This window comes from Mustela nivalis, assembly GCF_964662115.1.
Source record: "Mustela nivalis genome assembly, chromosome: 19".
Lineage (NCBI taxonomy): Eukaryota > Metazoa > Chordata > Mammalia > Carnivora > Mustelidae > Mustela > Mustela nivalis.
The window spans coordinates 9414666-9440679 of record NC_139038.1 but is presented as its reverse complement, the minus strand read 5'-3'; the positions used below and the strand labels follow the sequence as shown (position 1 = coordinate 9440679).

Sequence of the window (26014 nt, the reverse complement as noted above, 5' to 3'; positions counted from 1 at the left end):
CAGCCACGTGGCCTACGGTCTCAGGTGTACAGGGACACTCCGCAGGCAGCATATTTCCAGCTCAGAAGGGATTTCCCAGGAGCCATCCAAGGGCCAGCCCTGAAGGCCTTGGAAAGGGACAGGGTTTGGGGCAGCCCAGGCCTGTCGCATAGCCGGAGGAAAGATTGCCTCTGAGTGGCCCCCGCTCTCATGTGGAACCAACCCTTCCAAGCCCTTATTGGGCTGGAGGGTGCTCGGTGGTACTGGAAATCTGTGGCTTCCGTTCTCTGTGTTTGCAGGGGCCCAGTCCCTGCTCCAGCGGTAGGACCCCCGTGGACACCACAGGGCTGTTTGCTACTTGAGTTTCAGTCCGAGCCTGTAGCTGTGTCTCGGAGGGGCCAGAGGCCATGTGTGGGGCCAGCAGCTCCTGCCCCTGGTGCTGCCCCCGTCTTGGGACCTACAGACCCAAAATGAGGCTTCTGGGGCTCGGGATGCTCCCCAACAGGCCTCAGGCAGACCTTGCTTCTCCCCACTGACCCCTGTCCTTTCTTGCTGCAGTTTCCTGTCAACATGGGGGACTCCAGCATGGACGCCAGCGCCACCGTGTCGGAGACCGTGGCCGAAGAAGTGTCTTTTCTCAGCACGACAGACATGATTCTGTTTTCCCTCATTGTGGGCCTCATGACCTACTGGTTCCTCTTCAGAAAGAAAAAAGATGAAATCCCAGAGTTCACCAAAATTCAACCAATGTAAGTGACCCTACTCAGGATCCTTCTCTCAGCCCTCCAGAGCCCGTCCGTGGGTCCCGGCAGGGCCCTGTCTGTGGGCCCGGGGCAGGAGGGAGCCAGGCGAGAGGTGCGAGCTTCCTTGCAGCATTTTGGGTCGAGTTGCGCGGGTGGTGCCTTACTGGTGGCCTGGGCTTGGGCTCTCCCTTAACCCCTTGTGTGTCCACAGCGGTCTGTTTCTTGTTCTCCTTTCTCGATGGAACCTCCCAGGGACCAGAGTAGAAGGCCCCATTCCACAGGTAGCTCATCGGAGGCTCGGCGGCATGAAAGGTCGTCAGAGCTACAGCCGGCACCCAATTAATATTTCCCTCCAAGGCCCGTGGTCTTGTCGCGGGAAGCGATGGGACGGGGAGGGGCCGTTTGCACGGGGTCACACACGGAGATGCAGACAGTTGCCTTTCGGTCCCACGGCCTCGCTGACGTGGGCAGGATCGCGCTTCAGCCCTCAAGCTTAGCGCTCGGTGTGGGGGCGGGGACAGCAGCAGAGGAGAACTGTTTTTTGCCTCTTCTTGAGACCCACACTGACCATTTCTGTGCCCGGATGTGTCGGGAGTTGTCTCCTATCCGGGACACCGCCGGGTGTGCTTGCCTGGAGTTACCATGGGTTCCCCCAAGCACCCCATCCCAGACACCAGTCTCACGTCCCAGCGTCACCAGCTATGAAGCAGAAGTTTCCAGAACTCCCCACCCCACCCCCGCCCCGCCCCAGGTTTGAGTCATTGGCTTACGTGGCTCCTAGAGTTCAGGAGAGCAGTTTCCTTACTAGGTTACAGATTTATCATTAAGGATGTAAGTCAGAACAGCCAGAGCGAAGAGGTGCGTTGGTGGGGGGCTGTGATGCTTCCTGCCCTTGCCAGGGGTGCCACCCTCCCAGCACCCCCAAGGAAGTGCTCAGCACCCTGAAACCAGAGCTCTCCAAACTCCATGCCCTTGGGTTTGAATGGAGGCGTCCTTGCCTCGGTGCAGGTGTGACTGATGAAATCCTTTGCCCTGGGGACTCGCTGACCTTCTGCTTCTCTCCCCTCCCTGGAGGTCAGCAGCAGGCCTGAAAGTTCAAGCCCTCTGATCACGTGCTCGGGTCGCCTGCCAACCGGCCCATCCTTAGGGGCTTTCCAGAAATGGCTTTCTTACCATAAACTCTGGTGTGGCTGAAGGGGCCGGTTCTGAGGGACGGAGACTCCTTTGTCGCTCTTGTCACTTAGGGAAGGCGAGGGTTTTAGGAGTCCTGTGCCAGAGAGGGTCCAAAGACCAAACGCGTAGTTATTATAAGTCGTGATGTCACAGACAGTGTCCCGCTCGATTTTATTCGTAACAGTGTTTTCTTTTTGCTTTACTGATTTCCTTTTTCAACCTTCCATAAAGCTGCCTTGGAAAAAGGTTTAAGTAAAAAGGCAGATTCGTTGAAAGCAAGTATTAAGGAAGAGTGCAGCTGGTTTTTGGATTTAGAAAAATGACAGTGTGACAAAGATGAAACCACTGTCCCCCCAAGGCTGAATTCCAAATCATTCCTGTAACCAGGTCGCTTTGTCACGCCGGCTGTTGCCTGTGTTTTACCCAGACTCCAACCCAAGGGGCCTGCGGGCAGCTTTGGGGGCCCAAGGCGGATGGTTGCTGAGCTGAGACCAGACCCAGGCCTGCCCTCGGGGGGCCCTGAGTCCTGCCCAGAGCCAGTCTCGGGTTTAGGCCGTGGGGCCGCACTCCAGCCAGAATACCCAGGCTGGGCGCTCCGGGTCCCACAGGCTCCTCATTCCCTGTTCCAGTCCTGACTGTTGCCTCTCCTGGAAAAGTTACGGTCTTCAGACATCAGAGCCGGTGCTTAGAGAACACAGTCCTCGTACTACGGACAGGACAATAGTTTTCCATTTTTAGACTCTAAGCGAAGATCTCCCGAGGCCCCACTCTGCCCCTGGTAGCCACAAAAGCCGCGAACAAAATAGGGGAAGTCCCTGCGTTTATCAGGCTCCCAGTCTGTCGCTGGGCGGGGCCTGGGCGAGACCCTTCCTTTGCCCTGCCTCAGTTTCCCCATCTGCTAAATGGAGGCAATGACCCCATCCGCCGGGGCTTATGTGGGCGTTAGGTGATATCACCTGGTGTGTTCCTGGTGCTGGTGGCTGCAGCGTGTCAGAGTGTATTTTGTGTCGAGCCCTGCGTGGGGCACTGCAAGGACACAAGAAGGTGGCATTGGCATGGAAGAAAATGTGTGTCAGGAGCTCAGGGGGTGCTTTGTAGAAACGCTTTAGGAAATGCCCCCGTGTGCATTGTCCAATCAGGGTATCTGCCACGGCCCCACGAGCCAGGCAGGCTCCAGGAACTCTAAGAGGGACCTGCAAGGTATGCTTAGGGAGGTGGGGTTGAGCAGTTCTAGGTTCGAGGCTTGGAGGGCTTTGCCTGCAGAGGGCCAGAGGCAGGGTGGACAGACCAGCCAGCGAGTAGGACTCCAGCCTCTTGCATGGTGACTGGCCCACGTGCCTTCCTGACGTGGAAGGTATTTTGGGGAGAAAATGCGTGGTAAGGGACCAGTGACCAGGTCCCCGTTTCCAGTGGCCCTGAGTTTGTTGGTCTGTAAAGTGGAGATGTCCCCTGCACAGTTGGGCCCCAGGAGAGGACGTGCATGTGCCACGGGAGGACGTGCATGTGCCACGGGAGGACGTGCATGTGCCACGGGAGGACGTGCATGTGCCACGGGAGGACGTGCATGTGCCACGGGAGGACGTGCATGTGCCACGGGAGGACGTGCATGTGCCACGGGAGGACGTGCATGTGCCACGGGAGGACGTGCATGTGCCACGGGAGCACTTGAGGCCACCGTCCTCCCGGCACCGCTCTGGCCTTGCAAAACGAGCCTGACATAAAACTGCTAGGCCAGGGGCGCTGGTGGCTTGTCGAGTCTGTCTCTTTGCCGGGATGGGAAACCGGGCGTCCCTCCTTATGACGGTGAGGTTCTGGCTTCTCTGCGGCGTGTCTGCCGCTGCACAGCACCTCTTGTCGCTAACTGTACTGTGAGGAAGCCGGCTGGGGCTGGCTCGCGCAGGCCCTCTGCGGGGGACCCCTTCCCAGTGCAGGGGTCTGGGCGACGAAGGTTCGAGTTCTGCCTCTACCTCCTAGTAGTCGTGCGATGCTTCCCGTGATTTAACCTTTCCGAGTCCTTGCCCTTCCTTCCTTATCTCCTGGACGGCAGACTGAACCACTCTAATCACGCGACTCTCGGTCACGGGTTAGTGCTTCGGCGAGGTGCAGATGGCCGTGACCCCATCCCCAGATGGTGTGTGTCATTATCTTTATCCGTCCTGTTAGTACCCTGTCGAGTCTCACCAGAGCCCTTTAAGGGCTCACCCCACTTTGCAGATGAGCATACCGAGACTCAGGTCCTTGGGACCAAGGACCCAGGTCACCTGACCTACAGGGAGCAGACCCGGCCGTCAGGCCAGACCTGCAGACTCCAAAGGCCACGCTGTTTGCCACAATGCCCTCGGCCTCTTAAGGTGGCACCAGTGCCCTGTTTCACACCTGAGAAAACACACTCCGAGAGGTCACTCGGCTGGCCCCCAGGGACACAAGCCTGGCCCTCCTGCTGTAAAGCCTGCACCTCTGTCCCTGACCACTTCGGTCCCCAGCTAGCACACGCGGTCTCCGCTGCAGCACAGAGCCTCAGGTGCCATCGGCTCAGTGGGGAGTCTCAGGGCTTAGTATGGGGACCGTGCGTGGCCCTGGGCTGCGTGACTAGCATGGGGTGGGGCCGGGGCGTGGACGAGGCAGGCAGAGCTGACCGGCAGGGCTACCCATGGGCTGCGTGGGGGGTGGACGAGGGTGGATGAGGGGCTGTCGGGAGGCGGGTGGAGGGGGCGCTCCGGGAAGCGGGCCTGAGAGAGATGGGCGGCCAGGGAAGGGAGTCCTGGGGCTCACACAGCGAAGGCACAGTCGATGGGACATGGGGGCCTGGGTGTGGGGGGAGTCGGCGCAAGGCAGCCGCTCAGGGCAGGCCTGGGGATTGGGGAAACTGAGGAAGCCTCTGGGAGGAACGAGGCGGGGCAAGGGAGCCGAGCAAAACCCAAAGTTATGAGATTTGAATCCTTTGCAAGCAGTGGGGGATGGCACGACCAGACAAGAGGGAGGCCAGGCTGCTACAAGGAAGACCTTTTTTTTTTTTTTCTGGTCTTTTGTTTTTTGTGTTAAAGCCGGGAGAGAGCTGCGGTTAGGTCTCTAACCACACTCTCTAACCGCCCCTTTGTCTAGTGCCCTTGGCCATGGGGGGGCGGGCAATGAGGAGCAGGAGACCAGGGAGGTCAGAGGGAAGGTCAGTTCTGGAAGGACTGCCTTGTTTCTGCGGGTCACCTTGCTGCCGGAGTGTATTTAACTCACGCGTGCTTTGACGGACGAGTCACCAGAATGGCCCCCGCGTCGTCTGTGTCAGAGCACCCACTCTGCGGCGGGAGTGGTGTTCTTCGGTCTCCATTTGGTTTTCCGTCCTGTGAATTACCATAATCTCTTCATTCTGATAATGACGGACTTTCCCACGCTTTCTGGTCTTTCCGGTGGGGAGGACAGTTACAAACAGCACTGCCGTGAACATTCTCGTAGGCGCGTTTGGTTGCCGAACGGACATTGCTCTGTTCCGTGTGTGCCGTGACGTGGAGCTGGCGAGTCGTGGGGAAGGTTTAATCCAGCTCTAGTGGGTCCTGCTAAGCGGTGTGCCAGCGTGTTTGTCCCGGTGTCCGGCCCGCCGCCGGCACGTCCCGTCCTCACACGTGCTTTTGTCACCTTTCTTCTTGTGGCCATTCCAACAGGCATGTGGAGGCACCCTGTCTCGACGGCATTTCTCTGAAGACCCATGACCTTGTCGTATGTTTTACGGGTCATTTAGAAACCTGAGGTGAAGGGCCTTTCCAGACTTTGCCCATCATCTCCCAGTGGGTTGTTGGCCCAGCCGGTTTGTCGGGGTTCTTTATGTTCTAGATACGGGGCCTTCGTTAGCGGGACAGATGGTAAACGCTGCCTCCTTACCCTCTTACGCATGTCTTCGGACGGTCAGAAGTGCTTGACTTACGCTTAGTCCCATTCCTCAACCTTTTGGTTGACCTTAAACCTTCACGGCTGATGTTTTTCTGCCCAAGTTAACTTATCCCACGGTCATAAAGATGTTCTTTTTACGTTTTTTTTTTTTCCTAAAAGCTTCCGTGATGGGGTGGAGGCAGGTGGGAGGGATGGGGTGGCCGGGTGATGGACCCTGGGAGGGTGTGTGCCATGGTGAGCGCTGTGCGGTGTGTGAGCCTGATGATTCACACACCTGTACCCCCGGGGCAAATAATACATTCTGTGTTAGTAAAAAAAAAATTGTATGTACTGCATACAGTTGGATCACTGGTTTTAGCCTATTATTTAAAAAAATAAAAGCTTGGTCATCTCTAAAAAAAAAAAAAACTTCCTTGAGGGGCACCTTTTAGGATTCTTAGGATGGCTCAGTCGTTTAAGCATCTGACTGTTGGTTTCGACTCAGGCCATGATCTGTGGGTCCTGAGATCAAGCTCCACACCCAGCTTCTCCCTCTGCCCCTCCCCCTGCTTGTGCACTCTCTTTCTCGCTCTAAAATAAATAAATAATTTTTTTTTAAAAAAATAAAAAAGCTTCCTTCAGTGTAGCTTTTATTTATTTATTTTAAAGATTTTGTCCATTTATTTGAGAGGAAGAGAGAGGAAGGGAGGGAGAGAAACCACAAGCAGGGAGAGAAGCAGACTCCCCGCCGAGCAGGGAGCCCCGTGGGAAGTTCGAGGCTCGGTCCCAGGACCCCGAGATCATGACCTGAACCAAAGGCTGGTGCTGAACCGACTGAGCCACCCACGTGCCCCTCTGGTATAGCTTTTGAACTTCGACCTGCATCCAGCTGACGGTGACTTGGTATCGGCTGGGTGTGTGTGCCACTTGAGGTTCTTTCTGTCCCTCGTGGGCGTCCATCCACGGCACCCAGCACCAGCTACTGAAAAAGGCCCTTGTCTTCCCGTCGTCCTTCAACATCAGTGTTGACATCAGTCAGATACCCATGACTGACCTGTGAAATGCCAGTCAGTTTCTGGACTGTTCTGTCCCTTTGATGCGCTTTTTTGTCCCTTCGGCAATACCGCACTGTTCTGTTTTCTGTGATTTTGAAGTCACTCTTGACTTTGTATCTGGCAAGTCACATCCAGCTTTGTTCTTTAAGGAATCTCTTGGCTTCTTTGGGCCCCTGACATTTCCGTGTAGAAACCAGCATGTCAGTGTCCACCAAAACTGAAGAGGGACTAAAACCAGCCCTGCTGGGGTTTTAGTCGGGATCGGCTCGCGTGTATAAATTAACTGGCGCCTTATACTATGGAGTCTCCTGGTCCACAAACATGGTTGTATGCCCTGGGGAGGCCTTTCGAACCGTTTGTAGTAGCAATTAAAGGCTTGTTAAGGAGAGCGGCGCATCCTTCTAATGATGCTGGTGGTAACTCCGACCCGCTCCCACTTTGTCCTCAGCCTCCACCCGGCTCGTGCCCCGGTGCAGAACGTTCAAGGGTGGCTTCTGGTCAGAGACCGCTGGGTATGATGGTTCCCGCAGGAGTCTGAAGCCCCAGGGTTCCCCACCGACCCCACTTTGCCTACCCATGGAACACAGCACTCTGCGTGGGGCACCTGTCTTGTCGGTTGGCCATTTGTGTTTCTGCCTGCCCTGGGGCAGTGAGAGCCTCTCACCCGCGTGGGACCCTCGTGTGGGACATTCAGAGAACAGCGGTTACTAGCGCTAAGTCTGTTCCTGGTGCGGACTGGCCCAGAGGCTGGCCTTGGCTTGCCTGGGGGTTTTAGATCTTGGAATTAGAACATTGTTTTAAATTAGAACATTTGGGGCATCTGGCTGGCTCAGTCAGTTAAGTGTCTGACTCTTGATTTCGGCTCAGGTCAAGATCTTGGGATCATGAGATCAAGCCCTACATCCGACTCCATGCGGGGTGTGGAGCCTGCTTAAGAGTCTCTCTCTCCCTGTCTCTCTACCCCTCCCCCCCCCCCAAAAATAAATAAAAAATAAATTAGAACATTGAAAAGGCTGGCACATAAAACCCAGACTTACAGCTTCTCTTAGAAAAAGAAAACCGTCAGAGGAGCGGTGGAGCTGAACGGGGTCACCCTTGTAGGGGGTCTGTGCCCCGCCCAGGCCGCTGGGCTCTTCTTCCGCTCTGTTGGAGGTGATGGGCACTGCGGAGCCCCCACACGTACCTCGGCTTCATGCCTGGCGCCCCAGAGAGCTTTAAAGAAAAACAAAGCTTTTTATTGTGGAGCCTTTCAAACAAAGCCCGATGCACAGAGAGCGAGCGCCAGCGCCGGTGGCGGGCGGAAGCAGCTCTCCGGCCAGCCGGAGCCGTGTCCCCCTCCCTGTGGCTCCTGGCTTGTCTGAGAGCCATCGTATTTCAGGAGCAGCCCTGCCATCCGGGTGAAATCTGAAAAAAGGAATGATTTCGTAGCAGATCACAGAGATCTTCCCCATGAGATGATGTGAAATGTGAAAATAGTCCTTCCTTCTAAAATCCGAGGGCCCTGGGACGCCTGGGTGGCTCAGTTGGTTGGGCCGCTGCCTTCGGCTCAGGTCATGGTCCCAGCGTCCTGGGATGGAGTCCCGCATCGGGCTCCTTGCTCAGCAGGGAGCCTGCTTCTCCCTCTGCCTCTGCCTGCCACTCTGTCTGCCTGTGCTCGCTCTCTCTCCCTCTGATAAATAAATTAAAAAAAAAAAAATCTTTAAAAAAAAATAAATAAAATCCGAGGGCCCTCCTGTCTGCACGCAGCTCGGGGCTGTCCTCACAGCCAGGAAAGCCAGCCCCAAGCTCCCGGATCCCCAGACCCTCAGGAGCACGTGTTTATAGTTCCTGATTAACAGATGGATTTTTTTTTTAACACTTTTTTTTAAAAAAATTCAGGATCTAAGCAAAACGGCAGTTGGTAATTAGATCTTATAAGTCCCTCTCCTGGGGGTTCAGGTACGTTGGGCTATCATCTGCCTGCAGCAAAACACGCCATTTTAAAGTTTACGGTTCAGGACGCCAGGGTGGCTCAGCCGGTGACACGTTCGACTCTTGATCTCGGCTTCTGGCTTGATCTCAGGGCTGTGAGTTCAAACCCTGTGCTGGGCTCCATGGGGGGCCACGGAGCCTACTTTAAAAAAAAAAACAAAAAACAGTCCGGTTTGATGAGTTCTGTCAGAGGTATGGCTGTAGAACCAGTGTCACAGTCAAGACAGAAAACATTCCTCCGTTCCTCAAATTCCCTGTGACCCTGTGCAGTGAACACCCACCCACCCCCACGAGTGACCGCAATCTTATTTCTGTCCCTGTAGTTTTTGCCTTTTCCCGGATGTCCTGCGAATGGAATGACGTAGCTACGGCCTTTCACGCCTGCCTCCTCCTCCTCAACGTGGCAGGAAGTCCCGTCTCGGACGGGCTACCCTCCATCCCTCGTGTCTCCCCGCAGCGGTTTTGTTCCAGAGCCCAGACCGTTTGTTTCGGTTTCCCACAGTCTGGGTTTTGCTCATGGCATCCCACTGGGGCTTGCTTCTGAAAAGCCACAAAGGAGCTCATTTTCCAGCGTGACCTTCGCCTCGGGGCTTGCTCTCGACGGAAGGGCCGGGAAGGCTGGGAGTCGAGGCTGACAGCGTCGTGTCCGTCCGTGTAAAGTAGTTTTCCACGCCCAACTCGGGGTCACTCTCTCTAGAGAGACATGCTGGGCTCTGGCGGACGGGAAAACAGGAGCACACACGAGCGGGACGAGGCGGCAGGTGCAGGGGGGCGGCCTCTGAACGCAGCAGGGCGCGTCGAGCAGAAGCGTGAGCAGGAGCTCGGGGCGAGCACGGGCGGGACGGCTCTGGGAGGGGCGTCCCCAGGCGAGGTCACCAAGGGAGTTGGTTGTCAGGAAGGGAGTTGAGGGTCACTGAGGGAAATGGGGGCCCTGGCCCGGGGGTCTGCAGGGCTGGAGGGGTGAAGCCGGCACGCTGCCCCATGCTGTGGGGAGAGCAGGCCAGCGGGGCCACGCGTGGCCAGTGGGGAGTCCCGATCCGCGTGATGGTGACTCCCGCCGAAGGCTGAATGGGAGGCTGTCCCTGAGGGAGACAGCAGCCCCTTAGAGCCTCAGAGCGCCCCATGTGATGAGGCCTGAGGATCCCTGAAGACCCCTGGGAAGGGCTGGGAAGGGCTTGCGGAGCCTGTCTGGGGATTCCTGTGAGCGGTGCTCGGCGCCGCAGGCTGGGGTCGGGGAGGCACAGCCTGCCCTGCTGGTGGGCGGTCGTGGCCTGCCACGGCTCTGGGCTCTCATGGCCTGGAGCTGGCTTCCTGCTCCCCTCCGCCCCCATCCTTGCCTGTGAAATGGGCATAGAAGTCCTTGCCCACTTGGCAGGGTGGGGGAGTTCAAAGAAATAGGATGTAGAGCCCCTTGAGTACTAGCTGGCATACGGTAGGCACTCAGTACGTCCGAGTGCCCATTCTCTGTTTTGGCTTTGACCCGTGCCCCCCCACGGGCCTCTGGCCGGCGGCCGCGGCAGGGAGCACCATCCGCACTGGGTGCACCCCTGCGGGTCTGTTCTTGTTTCCTTAGATGAGGGAGCTGATGGGTCGCGTGGAAGCCCCAGCAAGTCACTCTCTTTCCACCCAGGGTAGCTCTCGCTTTCAGCCCCGGGGCCCGGGCACTGCTCTGCCCACGGCTGAGACGCTGGGCCCGCGTCGTGGAGCCCGTGCCAGCCAGCCTGCCCCCGGCTCTGCCCGCCACGGCGCGGCTCCGTGCTCACCCGTCTCTGGTCGCGGGCGCCTCGGCCCCGGGGAGTGGAGAACCTGCCCCCACGCCGGCTCTGGAGGGCAGCCGGTCCCCAGCAGCTGCCCCCCCACCCCGTGTCGCCAAGGGCAGGGAAGGTCTCAGCAGGAATCCGCGCCCCGAGAGAATCACATTTGAGCTGGGAGTGTGGCGACCTCCTCCGCGTGCTGCCGGGACTGGAGACGAAGTGACTCACGACTCACAGGGACGGCGGGCTTCATCTCCTTCCCAGTGACTCAGTGCCTTCGCCCCCCGCCCTTTGTCCTCCCCCAACGGCGCCCTGCAGCTGACTTCTGGGGCCCAAACCAGAGAGACTCCTGCTCCCAATTTAGGAGTGGAAAGCCCTAATTGGACCCGTGTGGTCTCTGGGCTCCGAGCCTGGGCCGGTCCGCTGACTCTCTGTACTCCGGGGGCCTCTGCAGGGCCGCCCCTTGAGGGGAGCCGTCTCGGCAGTGGATGGGGGCCCGCCGTGCGGGGTGCCTGCCCCGGGTGATATGGGCCCGGCGCTGGGGGCTCTGTGGGCCACAGTTCTTTTGTGGCGAGGAAGACGGGAACCAGAGCTAATCTAATCCGAGCCTGACGCGCCCCGGCAGCGGGATGGATGCGGCTTCCTTTGTGCAGTCGGCCTCGCCGTAGCAACGTGCACAGCCGCCTTCTAGGATCCAGAGGGCTGTGTTCAGCCTCAGGACTTGCTTTTTTTTTATTTGGAAAAGGGGGAGGAAGTAGGGCTCCGATATAAACAGTTACCAAGGAGACCCGAGTCGGGGTTGGAGAGGTTTTCTCCTTCCCTCGGTCCATACAGAAGGGGGGGGTTGCCCCAACGCAGGGGATCACGGGAGGTCCTGGGCTGGAGTGGCGAGTCCGCCCCGGGGGGACGGGTGCAGGCAGGGGCTCGGCAGAGGCTCCGGCGGGGCTGGGGTGCCCGGGGCACTCCCCGAGGTCACGGCCCGTCTGCCGGCCCCGCCAGCACTGCGGAGGGATGGACAGAGCCCGCGTTCCTGGCCGCTGGCGCCCTGCCCGTTTCCGGGAGCCGGCCGGAACCTGCCTTCTCCCTTAAGTCCTGGGGTCGGAAGAGAAGCCATGGGGTGCACGTACTCCTCTCCGCGGGACGAGCCCACCCTGAGAAGGTTAGTTTCGGACGTGTCCCCGCAGCAGCCCACACCGATGCCCCTCGGGAGGGGCCCCTGCCTGGGCAGGCTCGCCGTGGAGGCATGAGGGGGCGCCCTGTGGAGCTGACCAGCAGAGTCGGGTGGTCCCTGGGGGGCTCATCCGGTTCGTGGGACCTCCAGTCTCTTGGGTTCTGGTTTGCAAGCTGCATTCTCTGCTTCCAAAGGAAGAGATTTGGGCTGGAAACCAGGAAGGCCCCGGTCGCGGGCTCCCCGGCCTGGGAAAGAGCAGGATCCAGGTGCACCGGCCGGTGTGGAGCCGTCCGGCAGGGTCGGGCCAGTCGAGGGCCCTCAGGTGTGGCCCCACGTGGACAGCTGGTGAGCTCTGCCACCCTGAGCCTAGCAGCCAGGCTTGGCGGGGCAGGGATGGGGGCAGGTTCTGCTGCTCCACGAGGCCACATGTAGCCTGTGGGAGCATCAGCAAACGGCATCAAGTCGTGTCGGGGCGGTGCCTGGAGGCGCGGGGTCGTCCTGAGTCTCCTCGGCTTTTCCTTCTCCCCATGCAGCACGGTCCTCCCCACATCTCTGGAAGCCACCCCCGGAGCCCAGGGGACAGGGTCCGGGCTGAAGCTACTGAAGGAGCCCCAGCTGGCCTCCAGAGGTGCTCGCGCTTCTAGAGAGAACGTCCCTTTCTCCCCGGAAGGCAGGCCCGTCTTGCACGTCCTTGAATGTTCCCAGCAGGACCTGCTCCGGCCCCCTTCCCGGCCCGCACTTTCCGAGCAGCCGGCCTGGAATTCCCGCCCCACGCCTGTGTCGGAGGCCACACACCCTGGGGCAGAGGCCAAGCACCCCAGGGCGTCCAGAGCTCAGCTCCGCCCACCCCCTCCCCACCCCCCCGCTGCGTGGGCCTCATCCAAGAGTCTGTCAGCAGCCAGTTTCTGTGGCTTTCCCTTGGGAGCCGTTTTCTGTCTCTGAGAATAGAACCCAGTTCTTCTGGGAGGCCTTTGCGGGTGTCTTGGGATGCCCTCTGGGTGGACGGTCTGGTCTACCCGGGCTGCTGGGCGTCTTTGAAGTCCCAGGGTGACCCAGATGGCTCTCTCCTGGGCAGTACCCTCTTTGTCCCTGAGGGTTAACCAGACTCCAGATGGCGTACACGGCCAGGGAGGGGAGGCCGCAGAAACCAAGGCACGGCACGGTGTTTTCAGTAAGAGGAGTCTGAGGCTTGCGAGGCCACCGCTTGTCCGTCGCAGGCCCACTTGGTGGCAGGTCCGGAATTCATGGGGGCTGCGCCCTCCCATCCTCCAAGATTGCCCGTGGAGGCCGGCGCTGGCACTCCTGGCATGGCAGGGGGTACCCCTCATGCCTCCCGCGGGCAAGTCTCACGTCCCCCTTCCTCAGACGGAACCACGGTCCTTGAGAAGCGACAGGAGTTGGCTTTTCTGCCGATGTCGAAGCCTAGAGGGTGTCCCTCCAGCCACCTTCTCAGGCCCGACGGCCCCAGAGGCCGTGCTCGGTGCCAGGCTTGGGGCTGAGCGCAGAGGCCCAAGCAGCTGCCCCCCGAGCCGCAGATGGAGCGATGGGTCGGGGACACGGAGTCCCGGGCCCGGATGGAAGCCTGTGCCACGCTGAAGGTGGTGACAGACAACCTTCCCACGTGAGGAGCCGGGAGGGGTGCCCTGAGGAGGAGATGTGTGCTGTGTCGGAAGGGATCCGCAGGAGTTCATGGGACATGGGACGGAGAGCGTTGTGGGCGGAGGCACCAGGCAGCTATGAGCCGGAGGTCAGCGTGGCCCAGGGCATCTGGAAGGTGCGAGGCACGCCCCGCCCCCGAGGGCTCTATAGCTTCTCTGCTTCGGTCTCTGCTTGGGGCCTCGCTGTTCTGGTCATCGTGGTCGATCTGTCTCCACGCATGTTTCTAAACCTACGCTGCGGTGTTCATTTTCTCGGTGCAGAAACATTTCGTGCTCGCTGTAGGGAAGAGGGGTGGGGGCTTGGGCTTAGAAGTCAGCCAAGGAAGGAAACACAGACAGTCTCTCCGCCCTGGGACAGAACCGGTCTCCGCGCTCGCGTTCTCCTGTGCTTTCCGGACCTTCCCTTCTTCTAGTCAAAATGGGATCGCGCCCCCTGCCTTACTCTGTAACCCGCGTTGTCCGCTTAGCGGCGGGTCACGAGTCTCCTTCCCCACTGGTGGGTGGGGACTGTGCTCCCCTGTCCTGCCTCTCCCTAATTCGTAGACGTTGGAGTTGTGTCCCCCCACTTTTATAACTGTAAAGTATATTCGTGATACACTTTATTATTATGTTATTATTATTACAATACGAAATTATAATACAAAAAACCAAAATTGGAAACAGCATAGGCACCACCTGCCTCGTGTTCGAATCCCGCAATTTCCCCTCTCAGGGTGCTGGGGTTGTTCTCTGGAGGCCGTTTCTGGGAGGAATTAGCAGTGTGCTTTCCGTTTTTCAAGGACACAGACTCTTGTTTTGATCCTATGGGTCGCGCCTCCTACCCCAGACCGTGTGGTGGTCTGCGGCTGGGGGGAGGTGGGGCAGTGGGGGGCACCGTTGAGGGGCTGCTTTTTAGGTGTCAGCTAAGTACATTTCATTTGTTTTCGTTGGTCGGTTCACACCTTGTGAACTTCGCCGTTCTGACCATTTGTTAAGAAGTACAGATCAGTGGCTCTCGGGCGGCCGTGGCCACGCGCAGAGGGAAGCCACGCGCAGAGGGAAGCCACGTGTGGTTCCGTCCCTGCGCTGCTCTCCCCGGCTCATCACAGTGTGGCCCTCGCCGAAGCGTCCGTTCACGCTCGAGTTTCGGGTTCAGTGTAGGTCATCTGCTCTCATGGCTCAGAATTCACCAGGCGTGCAGCGGTGGGGGTCCGGCACCGAACCTGGGAGAGCGTGCGGGGTTGCGAGCGCCGTGGTCTGGGCGGAGCATGAACGGGAAAGGCAGGGAACGCGTGGTTGTTCGAGGCCGGGCAGGGACAGATGCCAGACGTGCAGTTCGAGATGTCCAGACACCGGGCCCCTTTGGAGTGGGGAGGGCAGGGGTGTAGGCCCGAGGACCTGTGGTCCTGCTCTTGCCCTGCCGCCTTGAGGGGAGGGCCTGTTCCGGGCTCCTGGGCTGCGGGGCTGTGTCTGGGTGGGAAGGTCTGGGCAGCGGGTGGTGGGCAGGGCCCGTGGGTCCCCACAGGTAATGCCCTTGAACTCCGAGGCCCTGAAAATGGCTCTGGTCCTGGACCTAATGTAGTGAAAAACCCAGGGAGCATAGGTGGGAGCTCTGTTACCTTTATGTTCGCAAAATCACATGTCTACACAGCTTGGCAGAGCCCTCCTCCAAAGGAAGCTTCCTGGTAGGTCTCCCCGTGGTCTCCAGTCCCCAGGCCCGCACAGACGCACTGTCGTGCCGCGGTGGGGGTGCGTGTCTGCACGCGCACGTGCCTGCGTCTGTGTTCCCTGGGACTTTATTGCACTTGCGTGTGCACAGGCAGCCACAGGATGTCGTGGGAGAGGCAAAGACCTTGGAGTCAGACTGGGGCCGGGCCCTTGCCGGACCCTTACTGGGCACAAATACTGCCGCCGGGCCACCAGCAGCCTCCCTGGAAGACAGACACCGGTCCCCCTGGACACAGCGCCGCACCTTTTTGTCCTTTTCTTCGGTGACATTTGCCAGAGCCTGCACAGTGGTATCTGTCAGGCCCGTGTTCTAGATGAGCAACAACAAAGCCCAGGTTCAAGTTCACTCGGCTGCGGATTGGCAGGCTGGCCGTGACAGCCCGGGCTGCCGAGCCTCTGCGTGACCCCCCACCTCGCTGCACCCCTGCCGGCCCAAGTGTGTTGTCTGTGGGGAAAAAGTAGATTTGGGAAGCAAATTGTGGAAGCATAACCTTTATGAAAATAGCGTCTCTACAGAAAGGGACACACAGAGAGAGGACCTCAGCACGTGAGCAAGGGCTAACTACCTCCCAGATCGAAGCACAGATTGTCCTCGGCGCCCTGGGAGCCCCGGCTGCCCCTCACCGTGGCCTGACTCCGGTCCCGGTGCATGGGTTCGCCTGTTTGGGGACTTTGTACAACGAAGTCGTGCTCCCACTCTCTCCCCCGTCTGGCTTCTTGCACTTGGCCTCCCGCCCCGGGACTCATTCACACGTGTGTGCACAGTGATCGTTCTTGCCACGATGGAGAATGTCGTTCTCTGTTTGTTCTGCGGGTGGACGTTAATTAGGGTGTTTCCTGTTTGGCACCCACACGTCTAACGCTGCTGGAACATTCTACACACGGATCTTGGTGCACGGGCACTGCTGCGCTCTATCCGCTCTGCACCGGGGAGCAAGGTGCTGGGGTGTGGGCAGACAGGAGAGACCGCCGAGCAGCACCGGGGAGCCGCCAAGCCACCGTCTGCTGCGCCCCGGTCTTCTCTTCTGTTTCCCTGGTAACTAATGAGGCCGCTTCTCCCGATAGTAGCCTTAGATGCTCTCTTTAAGAAAGTGCTTGTTCAGGTCTTTCGATAGCTTTTTTTTTTTTAATTTTTAAGATATTTTTTATTTATTTGACACACACAGAGAGAGAGGTCACAAGTAGGCAGAGAGAGAGGGGGAAGCAGGCTCCCCGCTGAGCAAAGACCCCGATGTGGGGCTCGATCCCGGGACCCTGGGATCATGACCTGAGCCGAAGGCAGTGGCTTAACCCACTGAGCCACCCAGACGTCCTGATTTTTGATTATTTTTTAAAGATTTATTTATTTTAGAGAGTGAGAGAGCAGGCGGGAGGGTCAGAGGCATAGGGGAGAGAGAATCTGGAGCAGACGCCACATGGCGTGTGGAGCCCGACACGGGGCTCGATCCCACGACCCTGAGATCACCACCTGAGTCCAAACCAAGAGTCAGAGGCTCAGCTGACTGTGCCCCCCCAGATGCCCCTCACTGCGCGTCTTCAGATGACTCCGCAGGCCCGGGCCAGAGGAAGAGAAGAGGACAGGAGGCCAGTGGCCGGGAGGGCCAGGGTGGGCCGCAGTGGTGCTGCTGTCTGGAGGGGACGAGGCGCAGGTCCCCAGAAGGTGCCATGGAGAAGGGAGCAGGTCCCTGTGGCCCCAGTGCTCGGACGGGAAGGGGGGCTTGGGGGCGAAGCAGGGGTCTGTGGAGGGAGGGGCGGGACGCCCCCGGGGCGCCTGTGCGGAGAGCCTTCCCAGAGGAGGTGTGGAGCGGAGGGGCGGGCGCGGCGGGAGAAGCTTCTGAAGGGGCTTGCGTGCCCCGGTCTGTGGCCGTGGGGGCCTGCGGGGACTGGAGGTGGGACAGGGCCATCCGGACCCCTGGCTGGACGGTGAGGGATGGGAGTCACGGCCTTGACCTTCTTTGTTCTCTCTGATCCGGGGAAATGGCCCCCCATCCCCGCTCTGGCAGAGGGGGTCTCGAGAGGCTTTCGACTCAGAGTCCTGCCCCGAGGCCACGCGCACCCCTTGCCCACCAGGTACTTTTGTTTTTCAGGACGTCCTCCGTCAAGGACAGCAGCTTTGTGGAAAAGATGAAGAAGACGGTGAGTTTTCTCTGTGTCTGTGCCCGTCGCCGAGGGGTCGAGGCCCTGGTGGATGGGGGCGGGAGGCCGGCTCCAGCCCGGGGAGGGACAGGAGGACAGGCACGGACGTTCTCATCTCTCCAAAGCCCGGAAGCTGTCCTGCGTGGCCCGGAAGGCTTCCGCTGTCTTTTGGATGTTTACCTCTTGAACCAACCACACCGAGACCAGCTTCTCCCTCCGACTCCGGGGCTCTCCCCTGTCCTCCTGCCCAGTCCAGGCCCGGGCCCTGGCGGGTAGAAACCTCGCACAGCTGTGGCCAGTGCCCAGCCATGGTTTTCTCTGGTTTTGATGAAGTATTTCATGCTCCGGGAAAGTACTACATCCACACGCTTAAAATCCCAAACTCTTCAGGAGGAAGCCTCTCTCCTCCTGTCCCTGCCACTCAGCACCAGGGTTCTTAGCCTTTTGTGGATCCTTCTAGAGCTCCCGCATGCGAATACCACCAGCCCCCAGATTCTCACGTCTCTTTAAAACACAAAGGGTGGCGTATTACACGTGGTCATAAACCAGGCTCTTCTGTAGCTGCTGTTCTTTAAGTGACTGGTCTGTGTTAGAGCGCCTCGCAGAGTTCAGAGACGCTGCCTCCTCTACCGAGCTCCATAGTGATTTCATTCTGTGACCGTGAACGTGACATTTGTCTTTCCGCCCCGTCAGTGGGCCCTTGGACTCCTTCTAACCCTTAGCTCTTCGGAACGGCGCTGCCCGCACTCTGCCGACCCATGCCCACAGGAGCAAACACAGTAAAATCCCAGAACTGGAACCGTGGGATCCCAAGGCGTGCACTTTTGAACTTGAGCTGTAGAAGCTGCCAGGTGCCCCCCGCCACCGCCCCCGGGGTCACCCCGGTGCACTCGCATTAGCAGGCTGTGGGCAGACCTGGTGCCCCTGAGCTTTGCCAGGAGAGTTCATCATCCCAGTGTGGCGTTTGCCAGTTTTCTAGGTTAGACAAAGCTCTCCCTGTGTCCTTCCAATTTGCATTTTTCTTATGAATGAGTTTCGACAGGTTTCCGCGTGTTGGGACAGCATTTCCCGTTTTATAGATTCTCTCTGCAAATCTCCCGCCTGCTCTTCTGTCGGGATCGGTCCTTCTCGAGGAATTCCTGGAAGTGAGGAGGGAGATGAACCCTGTTCGTGACATGAGTTACAGATATTTTTCCTGGTTACACGTTCGTGTCGTGCCCCGGTTCGTGCGCACGAGCGGGTCACCGTGTCGTTATTCGTGTGCTTGATTCTTCCCGTGACTTCTGGACTTCAGTTCTTTGCAGTTTGAGTCATGAACTGTAAACAGAAGAGAACTCTTGCATATTTTCTTTTCAGTGCCCTCTAGTACTTTCTCACTGTTCGTAGCTAAAATCCGGTCTGTCGGGAATCTGTCCCGGAGTCCGATGGGAGCCGTCGATTCAGCACTGAGCTCCGTGCCGCGGCCCCTCTTATGATTCCCAGATGTATTGGGGCCTTTTTCTAGATTTTTCCTGTCGCAGTACATGGTCAGGCTATCTGTGGACCGTGTCGTACTGTTTGCGTTTCGGAGGTTTCACAAAGCTCGCTTTCATTTCCGTACTGCTGGGCCCTGCCCCCAGCCCCACCCTGGCTCTTGTTTTCCTGGCTCTTATTTTATATGTAACCGCTTCAGTGAGAAACAGCTCATGTTCCACACAGGTCACCTTTTAAAGTATACACTTAAGAACTTTCAGTGTATTCCCAGATTTGCGCCAACCACCACAGTCTGTTCTAGAACATTCTGTACCCCAAAAAGCCACCCTGTACCCATTAGCAACCACTCCCCACTCCCTAACCCGCATCCCCCTCAGCCTGAAGCAACCATTCAGCTACTTGCTGGGCCCCTTAGAGGGTTGCCCATTGGGGGCCTTTCCTAGAAACAGAATCCTTCCGTGACCGGCTCCTTTCTCCGAGCCTCATGGCTCCGGGCTCCGTCTCCTGGCGCGGGCCGGCGCTGCTTTCCTTCTCATCGCCAAATCACGCTTCAGCCGAAGGCTTTCTCTCTCCACTTGACCTCGAGGAGGAAGCTGTGGAGGTAGAGCTGTTGGGATGTTGCTCTGGCTGGCGGTGCTTTCTGGATTGGTGCCGGCAGAACAGACCTCTTGAATTCAGTCGCGTCTTTCTGCGCAAACTCTGCCTCTCGCTGTGGCTGAATCCTTCATCGGGAGCTTCTTGCAAGTTCCTCGGACGCTTCTCCCTGAGGGCTTCCCACGTTTCGACGCTGCTGTAAACAATTAGCTACTATTTTATATCCTGTTTTATTCCATTAACCTGAAATCCTAAGACTGTCCTGTTTTACTAAACAGTTTTTCTAACAGTTATTTAAAAGAACGTTTTGGGATCATCTATAGGACATTGGGGAAATAGAAAAGGTAAGAGAACACTTTAAAGCAGTTATAATCCATACATTTTCTTTTGTCCTTTGTAGCCACACATTTGGGCTCCAGGCAAAAACCAGACAGTGCTGTAGGGGTTGAGGGCACTGGAATCCTACCGCAGAGCGAACCTCACGTTGCGTAAAGGGACCGGAAGGGGGCCTGTGCCTCGTTTCTGTCTTCCGGACCCTGCAGGGCCTGTCCGGTCGGCGGGGCCTAACTCGCTGCACCCCGTGCCGCAAGGGAGTCTGGGGAAGACAGGTCCGGCTTCTCTCCCGCTGTGAAGGCCGCAGGAGGCAGGTGGAGGGGAGAGCGCGGGAGCCCACCCGCTGGGTACCTTTCCTGTCACCGAGACTTTTGTGAAGAGTATTTTGTAATCACGCACGGTTCTCCACGTGGAGACTGACTTTTGCTCTACTTCTGGCTGGTCTTTTCCCCTCGTGTGTGCGTGATATAAACACACACAGACGTACACACGCTGTGGGTCGAGAACAAAGTAGGAGTATAGGGTACGTTTTGTTTGGTCTTTTTTTTTTAACTGAACATCACATCATGTGTTCTCCTGTGTCATCTAATAATCTGTCCACACTGATCTCGAGCAGCTGCTTGTCTGGGGGGCCTTCGTTGCTGACAGCCACAGCGACGGCAGCGAGAGGACCGCCCCAGAGTGACTTAGGAGGACTTGATGCAGGAAGGAAGGGGGTCTCCTGGAGGGACCCCACCTGCCCAGCCTGCCCCGCGGTCACCTGGAGGCTCTGGTGAAGCCTGTGGCTCGGGGACCCTCACTGACACGCCGTGTCCGGCCTTCTCCAGGGCAGGAACATTATCGTGTTCTACGGCTCCCAGACGGGGACGGCGGAGGAATTTGCCAACCGCTTGTCCAAGGACGCGCACCGCTACGGGCTGCGGGGCATGGCCGCGGACCCCGAGGAGTACGACTTGGTGAGCACTCCCTGCCCCCCGGCCTTTCCAGTAGTGTTGGTCAAGGCGTCTGGAGCATAGAGGCGTGTAAGGGACTGAGCCAGCCCAAGGGACGGACAGGCATGGGCATCCCCTGGCATTGGTCCCGGCCTGGTGGCCCCGAGTCTGCAGGTGTGAGCTCCCGGGGCCGTGCACACCCGGCCTTCCCTGCTGCTCACACCACGGCTCTCTGGGGCTGGCCGGTGCAGGGAGGTGGGATTCAAGCCCCTAGTGGATTGGGTGGGACGCCTGGGTGGCTCAGTGGGTTAAAGCCTCTGCCTTCAGCTCAGGTCATGATCCCAGGGTCCTGGGATCAAGCCCCGCATCGGGCTCTCTGCTCAGCAGGGAGCCTGCCCCCCCCCATCTCTCTCTGCCTATTTGTGATCTCTGCCTGCCAAATACATAAATAAAATCTTTAAAAAGAAGAAAAGTGAATGGGTCTTAGCAGTCCGGGGAGGAAGTGTTTTCCACCCCTCCTTTGTGCCCCCAAACTGCGGCGGCAGGGGAGGTGGTCCCTGCAACCCCGGTGGTGGGGGGCACCTCCCGGAGCCCTGCAGCTGGGCCACAACATGAGGTCATAGTAACTTGTGTATTAACCGTAACCAGAACAGGGCCAGAGGGAAGGGGCCAGGGGAGCCTGATAATTGGGGGTTAAGGCCGCCCGTTGGGAGCCACAGTATGCCCCTGTCCCCGATCAGCTGTCCTCAACACGGTGCTCCGTCAGGCCACCCAGGCCTGTCTGCGGGACTTGGCGCTCGGGTCCTTCTCCCCGCCTGCAGCCTCTCTCCGAGAGGGGAGCCGCGCGGCTCGCCTTGCTCGGGCGCCTCCTGGCCTCGGCTCTTCATCCTTCCCCGAGCGTGGCGATGGAAACTTCCAGCTGTTTGCCTCCTGATGGGGGTAGGAGAGCCGAGACCAGCCCGGCCCCCGGCCCCAAGTAGAGGCAGCGGCCAGGGAGCCAGGGGGTCCTGGGCGAATCCGGAGTTGCCTTCCTGCAGCTCCCGCACCACACTGCCCAGGGCCCTCTCTCAGACCGCGCTCCTGTCCCCCGACTGCCCCACCCCCAACCTTCAGTCTCGGTGGCCCGCACCGCCCCTCAACTCTGCCCACAGCCCTCTGTTAATTTGGCCAACAGTTGGTTAGGGCCCCACTGTGCTCCTGGGACTTTGCGGGACAAGGAGGTTCTCCCCCAGGGGCCGAGGCCCAGGGGCCGAGGCCCAAGGCCCAGGGAAGCAGGTTGGGAACAGCTGCTGGCCCCGTACCCAGGCCCTCGCAGGTTTTCATCTGTGTCTGCTGTTCCTCTCCTCTGGAAATGCTTCCTCCCAATACTTAGAACCAACTGTCCCACTCACGGGTTCACACGCCACCCTCCTCCGTGCAGCCCTCCATGACTGCTTGGTGCCCCTTCCTGAAGGACTCCCTTGCCCTCCCAGAGCCTGTGGGACGTGGCAGCTGCCCCAGGCAAGGCCTGGGCTCACCCGTCCGCATCCATCAGGCAAAGACCTGACATGGCTCAGTTGTGGTCGCTGGGCCCGGGCCCTGCTCTTGTCTCCCCAGGCCGACCTGGGCAGCTTGCCGGAGATAGAGAACTCCCTGGCCGTGTTCTGCATGGCCACCTATGGTGAGGGGGACCCCACGGACAATGCCCAGGACTTCTATGACTGGCTCCAGGAGACTGACGTGGACCTCTCCGGAGTCAAGTATGCGGTGAGTCACCCCAGCTTCCCTGCAGCAGCCTCTCCCCAGCCTGTGGCACCTCCCCTGGGCATCTGGCCCCCCGCTGTGTCCCAGCAGAAAGCTTCCCGTTCCCATCTCCTGCTCATCAGCCAGGATTGAGAACAGGGGGCTTCAGGCTGGGGGTGCCTGCAGGGAAGACCCGGGGAAGGCTGCTCCTGGGACAGCCCTCTCGTCTGCCCCCCGCCACTTTGCTCCCAGGGACACTGGGTACAGAATACAGGCGAGAAAGGTAGACCAGGCTGGCCCAGATTCGGAGCCCCGGGGCGGGGGCTGAATTGCCTGCTGCCCCTCCCAGGGTTGAGGCTTAGAGGCTGCGGGTCACCTGGAAGCCCACCACTTCCAGGGGTCACAGTGGCCCACCTCACAGTGCCAGGTGTCTGGCAGCCGTGGAGGCCTGAGCCTGTGGCATGGCCGGCTAGGGGGTGGGGGTACTCACCCCGACCCCGGAGCTGGCCTCAGACCCGCCTCTCTGTCCACACAGGTGTTTGGTCTTGGCAACAAGACCTACGAGCACTTCAATGCCATGGGCAAGTACGTGGACAAGCGGCTGGAGCAGCTCGGCGCCCAGCGCATCTTCGAGCTGGGCATGGGCGATGACGATGGGAAGTGAGTGCCCGTCCCGCCCGGAGCCCGCGGGGTCAGGGGTCGGGGCCCACCGCGCACACGAGGGGAGCAGAGCGCAAAGCCACACCTCAGCAAGCCTCCTGCGGGGCATCACCCAGGGCAAAGGAAGGCGGCCCCCGCCCCTGTCCCCACCCGGTCCCCTTTTGCCTCGCCCCCTCCTCTCCACCGGCCCGGCGCCTTGGGTTACATCCCGGAGCGGCCCTCGGGCTGCGCGGGGCCGGGGGCTCCCGAGGGCTGGGCTCATGCATTCCCTCTGGTCTCCAGCCTGGAGGAGGACTTCATCACGTGGCGAGAACAGTTCTGGCCGGCCGTGTGCGAGCACTTCGGGGTGGAGGCCACCGGAGAGGAGTCCAGGTGAGACGGGGCCCGTGGGCTGCGGGGGGGAGAGCCCGCCCGGTGGGGTCCCAGCGAGGACACCAGAAGCCAGGAGCAGCTTGGGCACAGCACAAGGGCCCCAGGTCCCAGCACTTGGGCTCTGCCTGCAAGTGCTGGGTGGCAGGGGGCTTCCTTATGTTCTTATGAAACGGCCTCGAAGCCCGCGGAAGCTGGGCTGCCCCAGCCCTCCCCAGCTCCTCATCTGCTCGCTCTCCTTCCCGCCACCGCTGGGCCCTCCCCCTGGAAGGTGCGGTCTCTGGCCCTGGCCCTGAGGCAGCCTCCCCCCTCCCCATCTCACCCCGTCTCCCCTCCCCAGCATCCGCCAGTATGAGCTTGTGGTCCACCCGGACATAGACCCGGCCAAGGTGTACGTGGGGGAGATGGGCCGTCTGAAGAGCTACGAGAACCAGAAACCGTGAGTTGAGCACGCTCGGGGCTCCGGGCACCCGGAGGACCTGGCAGCCCCTTCACCTCCACCCTCCCCCAGAGCGGGCAGGGGTGGGGGCACCCGCGATTTCATCCCCACCACCCAGGAGGGCATAAGGCCTAGAGCAGAGAGGTGGAGGCTGCCCCGGCCTCTCCCAGTGGTCCCCCAGGCCAGGCCACAGCAGCTGGGAGATGGGCCCTGGGCCATCAGCACTTCCGGAGACACAGCTCCGGAAAGACCCCTGGGGCGGGGAGGCCCAGATCTGCCCAGACCACGACAGCCTAAGTCTGGCCGAACTTTGGCAGAAGGGCTCACCTGCCTTAATACCCCCCTTGGTATCTGGACTTTGTCCAAACACAGCGTTCCTCTCTTGGGCCCCCGACTGCCACCCAGGGCAAGTCCCCCCAGTATTCCCAGGATTTTAGACCAGCGGCCCTGCTTTAAGAGGGAAATGCACGTTTCAGTGACTGTGCAGGGTTCAGCTCTGTTGGTGCCCGGTGCAGGGCGCGCGGGGTGATGGAGTTCTGCTCCGTGGTTGCCGGGGGGCCCCGGGCCCCTCGGTCTGGGGGAGCCATTGTCAAGGGGGTCTGGTTCTCCTGTGCACACAGCCCACAGGTAGCGTGTGCAGGGTCTCCTGGGTTTTAGGGGCCAGCCTGTTTCCTGATCTGCAAACAGGGAACCGATAACCTAGCTCTGCCCGCTCTGGGGAGTTGTTGGGGGGCACTGCTTTGGATCGGGCTGGGAGAACCTTTTACATAACTGGGAGAGCCTTGCTGGGGCCCTGGAGGTCAGCTCTGAGGTTCCCTGTGTCCTGTGAAACCCGAAGGCTCCGTGGGGGCGGGGAGGCGCAGGCGAGCCCCGGCCAATCACAGAACCGCTCTATTCCCCGCCCAGCCCCTTCGATGCCAAGAACCCGTTCTTGGCTGCGGTCACCACCAACCGGAAGCTGAACCAGGGAACCGAGCGTCACCTCATGCACCTGGAATTAGACATCTCCGACTCCAAACTCAGGTGCCGGCGGCTGCCCCCTGCCTCCTCCCGCACCCAGGGCCTCCGGGCTGCCTTCGCCGCCAGCCCAGACGCCTCCTGAGCCCCATGTTCCCCTCGGCCCCCAGGTATGAGTCCGGGGACCACGTGGCCGTTTACCCAGCCAATGACTCCGCCCTGGTCAGCCAGCTCGGCGAGATCCTGGGCGCCGACCTGGACGTCGTGATGTCCCTGAACAATCTCGACGGTGAGTCCCCGAATCCACGGCCCACCCCCCACCCCCCTGCCGAGCCCCCACCGCTGAGCCCGGTCGTCCTGTCTCCCCACAGAGGAGTCCAACAAGAAGCACCCCTTCCCCTGCCCCACATCGTACCGCACGGCCCTCACCTACTACCTGGACATCACCAACCCGCCGCGCACCAACGTGCTCTACGAGCTGGCCCAGTACGCCTCCGAGCCCTCCGAGCAGGAGCAGCTGCGCAAGATGGCCTCGTCCTCGGGCGAGGGCAAGGTGGGCCCTGCCCTTCCGCCGCCCGCACCGGGTCCACCGCCTCGGCCGTGTGCCCCGCGCCCGCGTCTCACCCCGCTGCCGTCCTCCGCAGGAGCTGTACCTGAGCTGGGTGGTGGAGGCCCGGAGGCACATCCTGTCCATCCTGCAGGACTACCCGTCCCTGCGGCCCCCCATCGACCACCTGTGCGAGCTGCTGCCCCGCCTCCAGGCCCGCTACTACTCCATCGCCTCGTCCTCCAAGGTGCGGGGCTGGCTTTGGGGGGGCGGGGGTGCTCCGGGCCGCGGGGCTGCTGACGGCGCTCGGCCTGTGTCGAGCCGGCCAGGCGGCTGCTGGGAAGGGGCTTCTGAGGAGCTGTGGGGGCCGCAAAGGACCAAGCAGGGGGTTGGGGGACACCCCAGTCTGGAGGAGACTCCGGCAACGGGCCCCGGGGAACCAGGGCCTGGGGCGTACTTACCCCGGCCCCGCCCCGACCAGGTCCACCCCAACTCCGTGCACATCTGTGCGGTGGCCGTGGAGTACGAGACCAAGGCCGGCCGCGTCAACAAGGGCGTGGCCACCAGCTGGCTGCGGGCCAAGGAGCCCGCCGGGGAGAACGGCCGCCGGGCCCTGGTGCCCATGTTCGTGCGCAAGTCCCAGTTCCGCCTGCCTTTCAAGGCCACCACGCCGGTCATCATGGTGGGCCCCGGCACCGGGGTGGCTCCGTTCATCGGCTTCATCCAGGAGCGGGCCTGGCTGCGGCAGCAGGGTGAGCGCGCGCGCGCCGGACGGGTCCGTGA

The 26014-nt window shown here is 60.1% G+C and overlaps 1 protein-coding gene across 3 annotated transcripts in view; it reads left to right on the top strand.

Annotated features, from left to right (window-relative positions):
* POR (cytochrome p450 oxidoreductase) overlaps positions 1-26014 on the top strand; it is a 69053-nt gene that overhangs the window by 42138 nt on the left and 901 nt on the right. For all 3 annotated transcript variants that reach the window (XM_082712585.1, XM_082712583.1, XM_082712584.1), the window contains 12 exons: positions 538-728; positions 17157-17205; positions 20433-20561; positions 22134-22283; positions 22795-22919; positions 23202-23291; positions 23629-23727; positions 24634-24750; positions 24855-24973; positions 25056-25237; positions 25329-25478; positions 25713-25983. In XM_082712585.1, coding sequence (XP_082568711.1) covers positions 550-728; positions 17157-17205; positions 20433-20561; positions 22134-22283; positions 22795-22919; positions 23202-23291; positions 23629-23727; positions 24634-24750; positions 24855-24973; positions 25056-25237; positions 25329-25478; positions 25713-25983 — 1660 coding nt within the window. In that variant the 5' untranslated portion in view covers positions 538-549. The remainder of the gene's footprint in view (positions 1-537; positions 729-17156; positions 17206-20432; positions 20562-22133; positions 22284-22794; positions 22920-23201; positions 23292-23628; positions 23728-24633; positions 24751-24854; positions 24974-25055; positions 25238-25328; positions 25479-25712; positions 25984-26014) is intronic.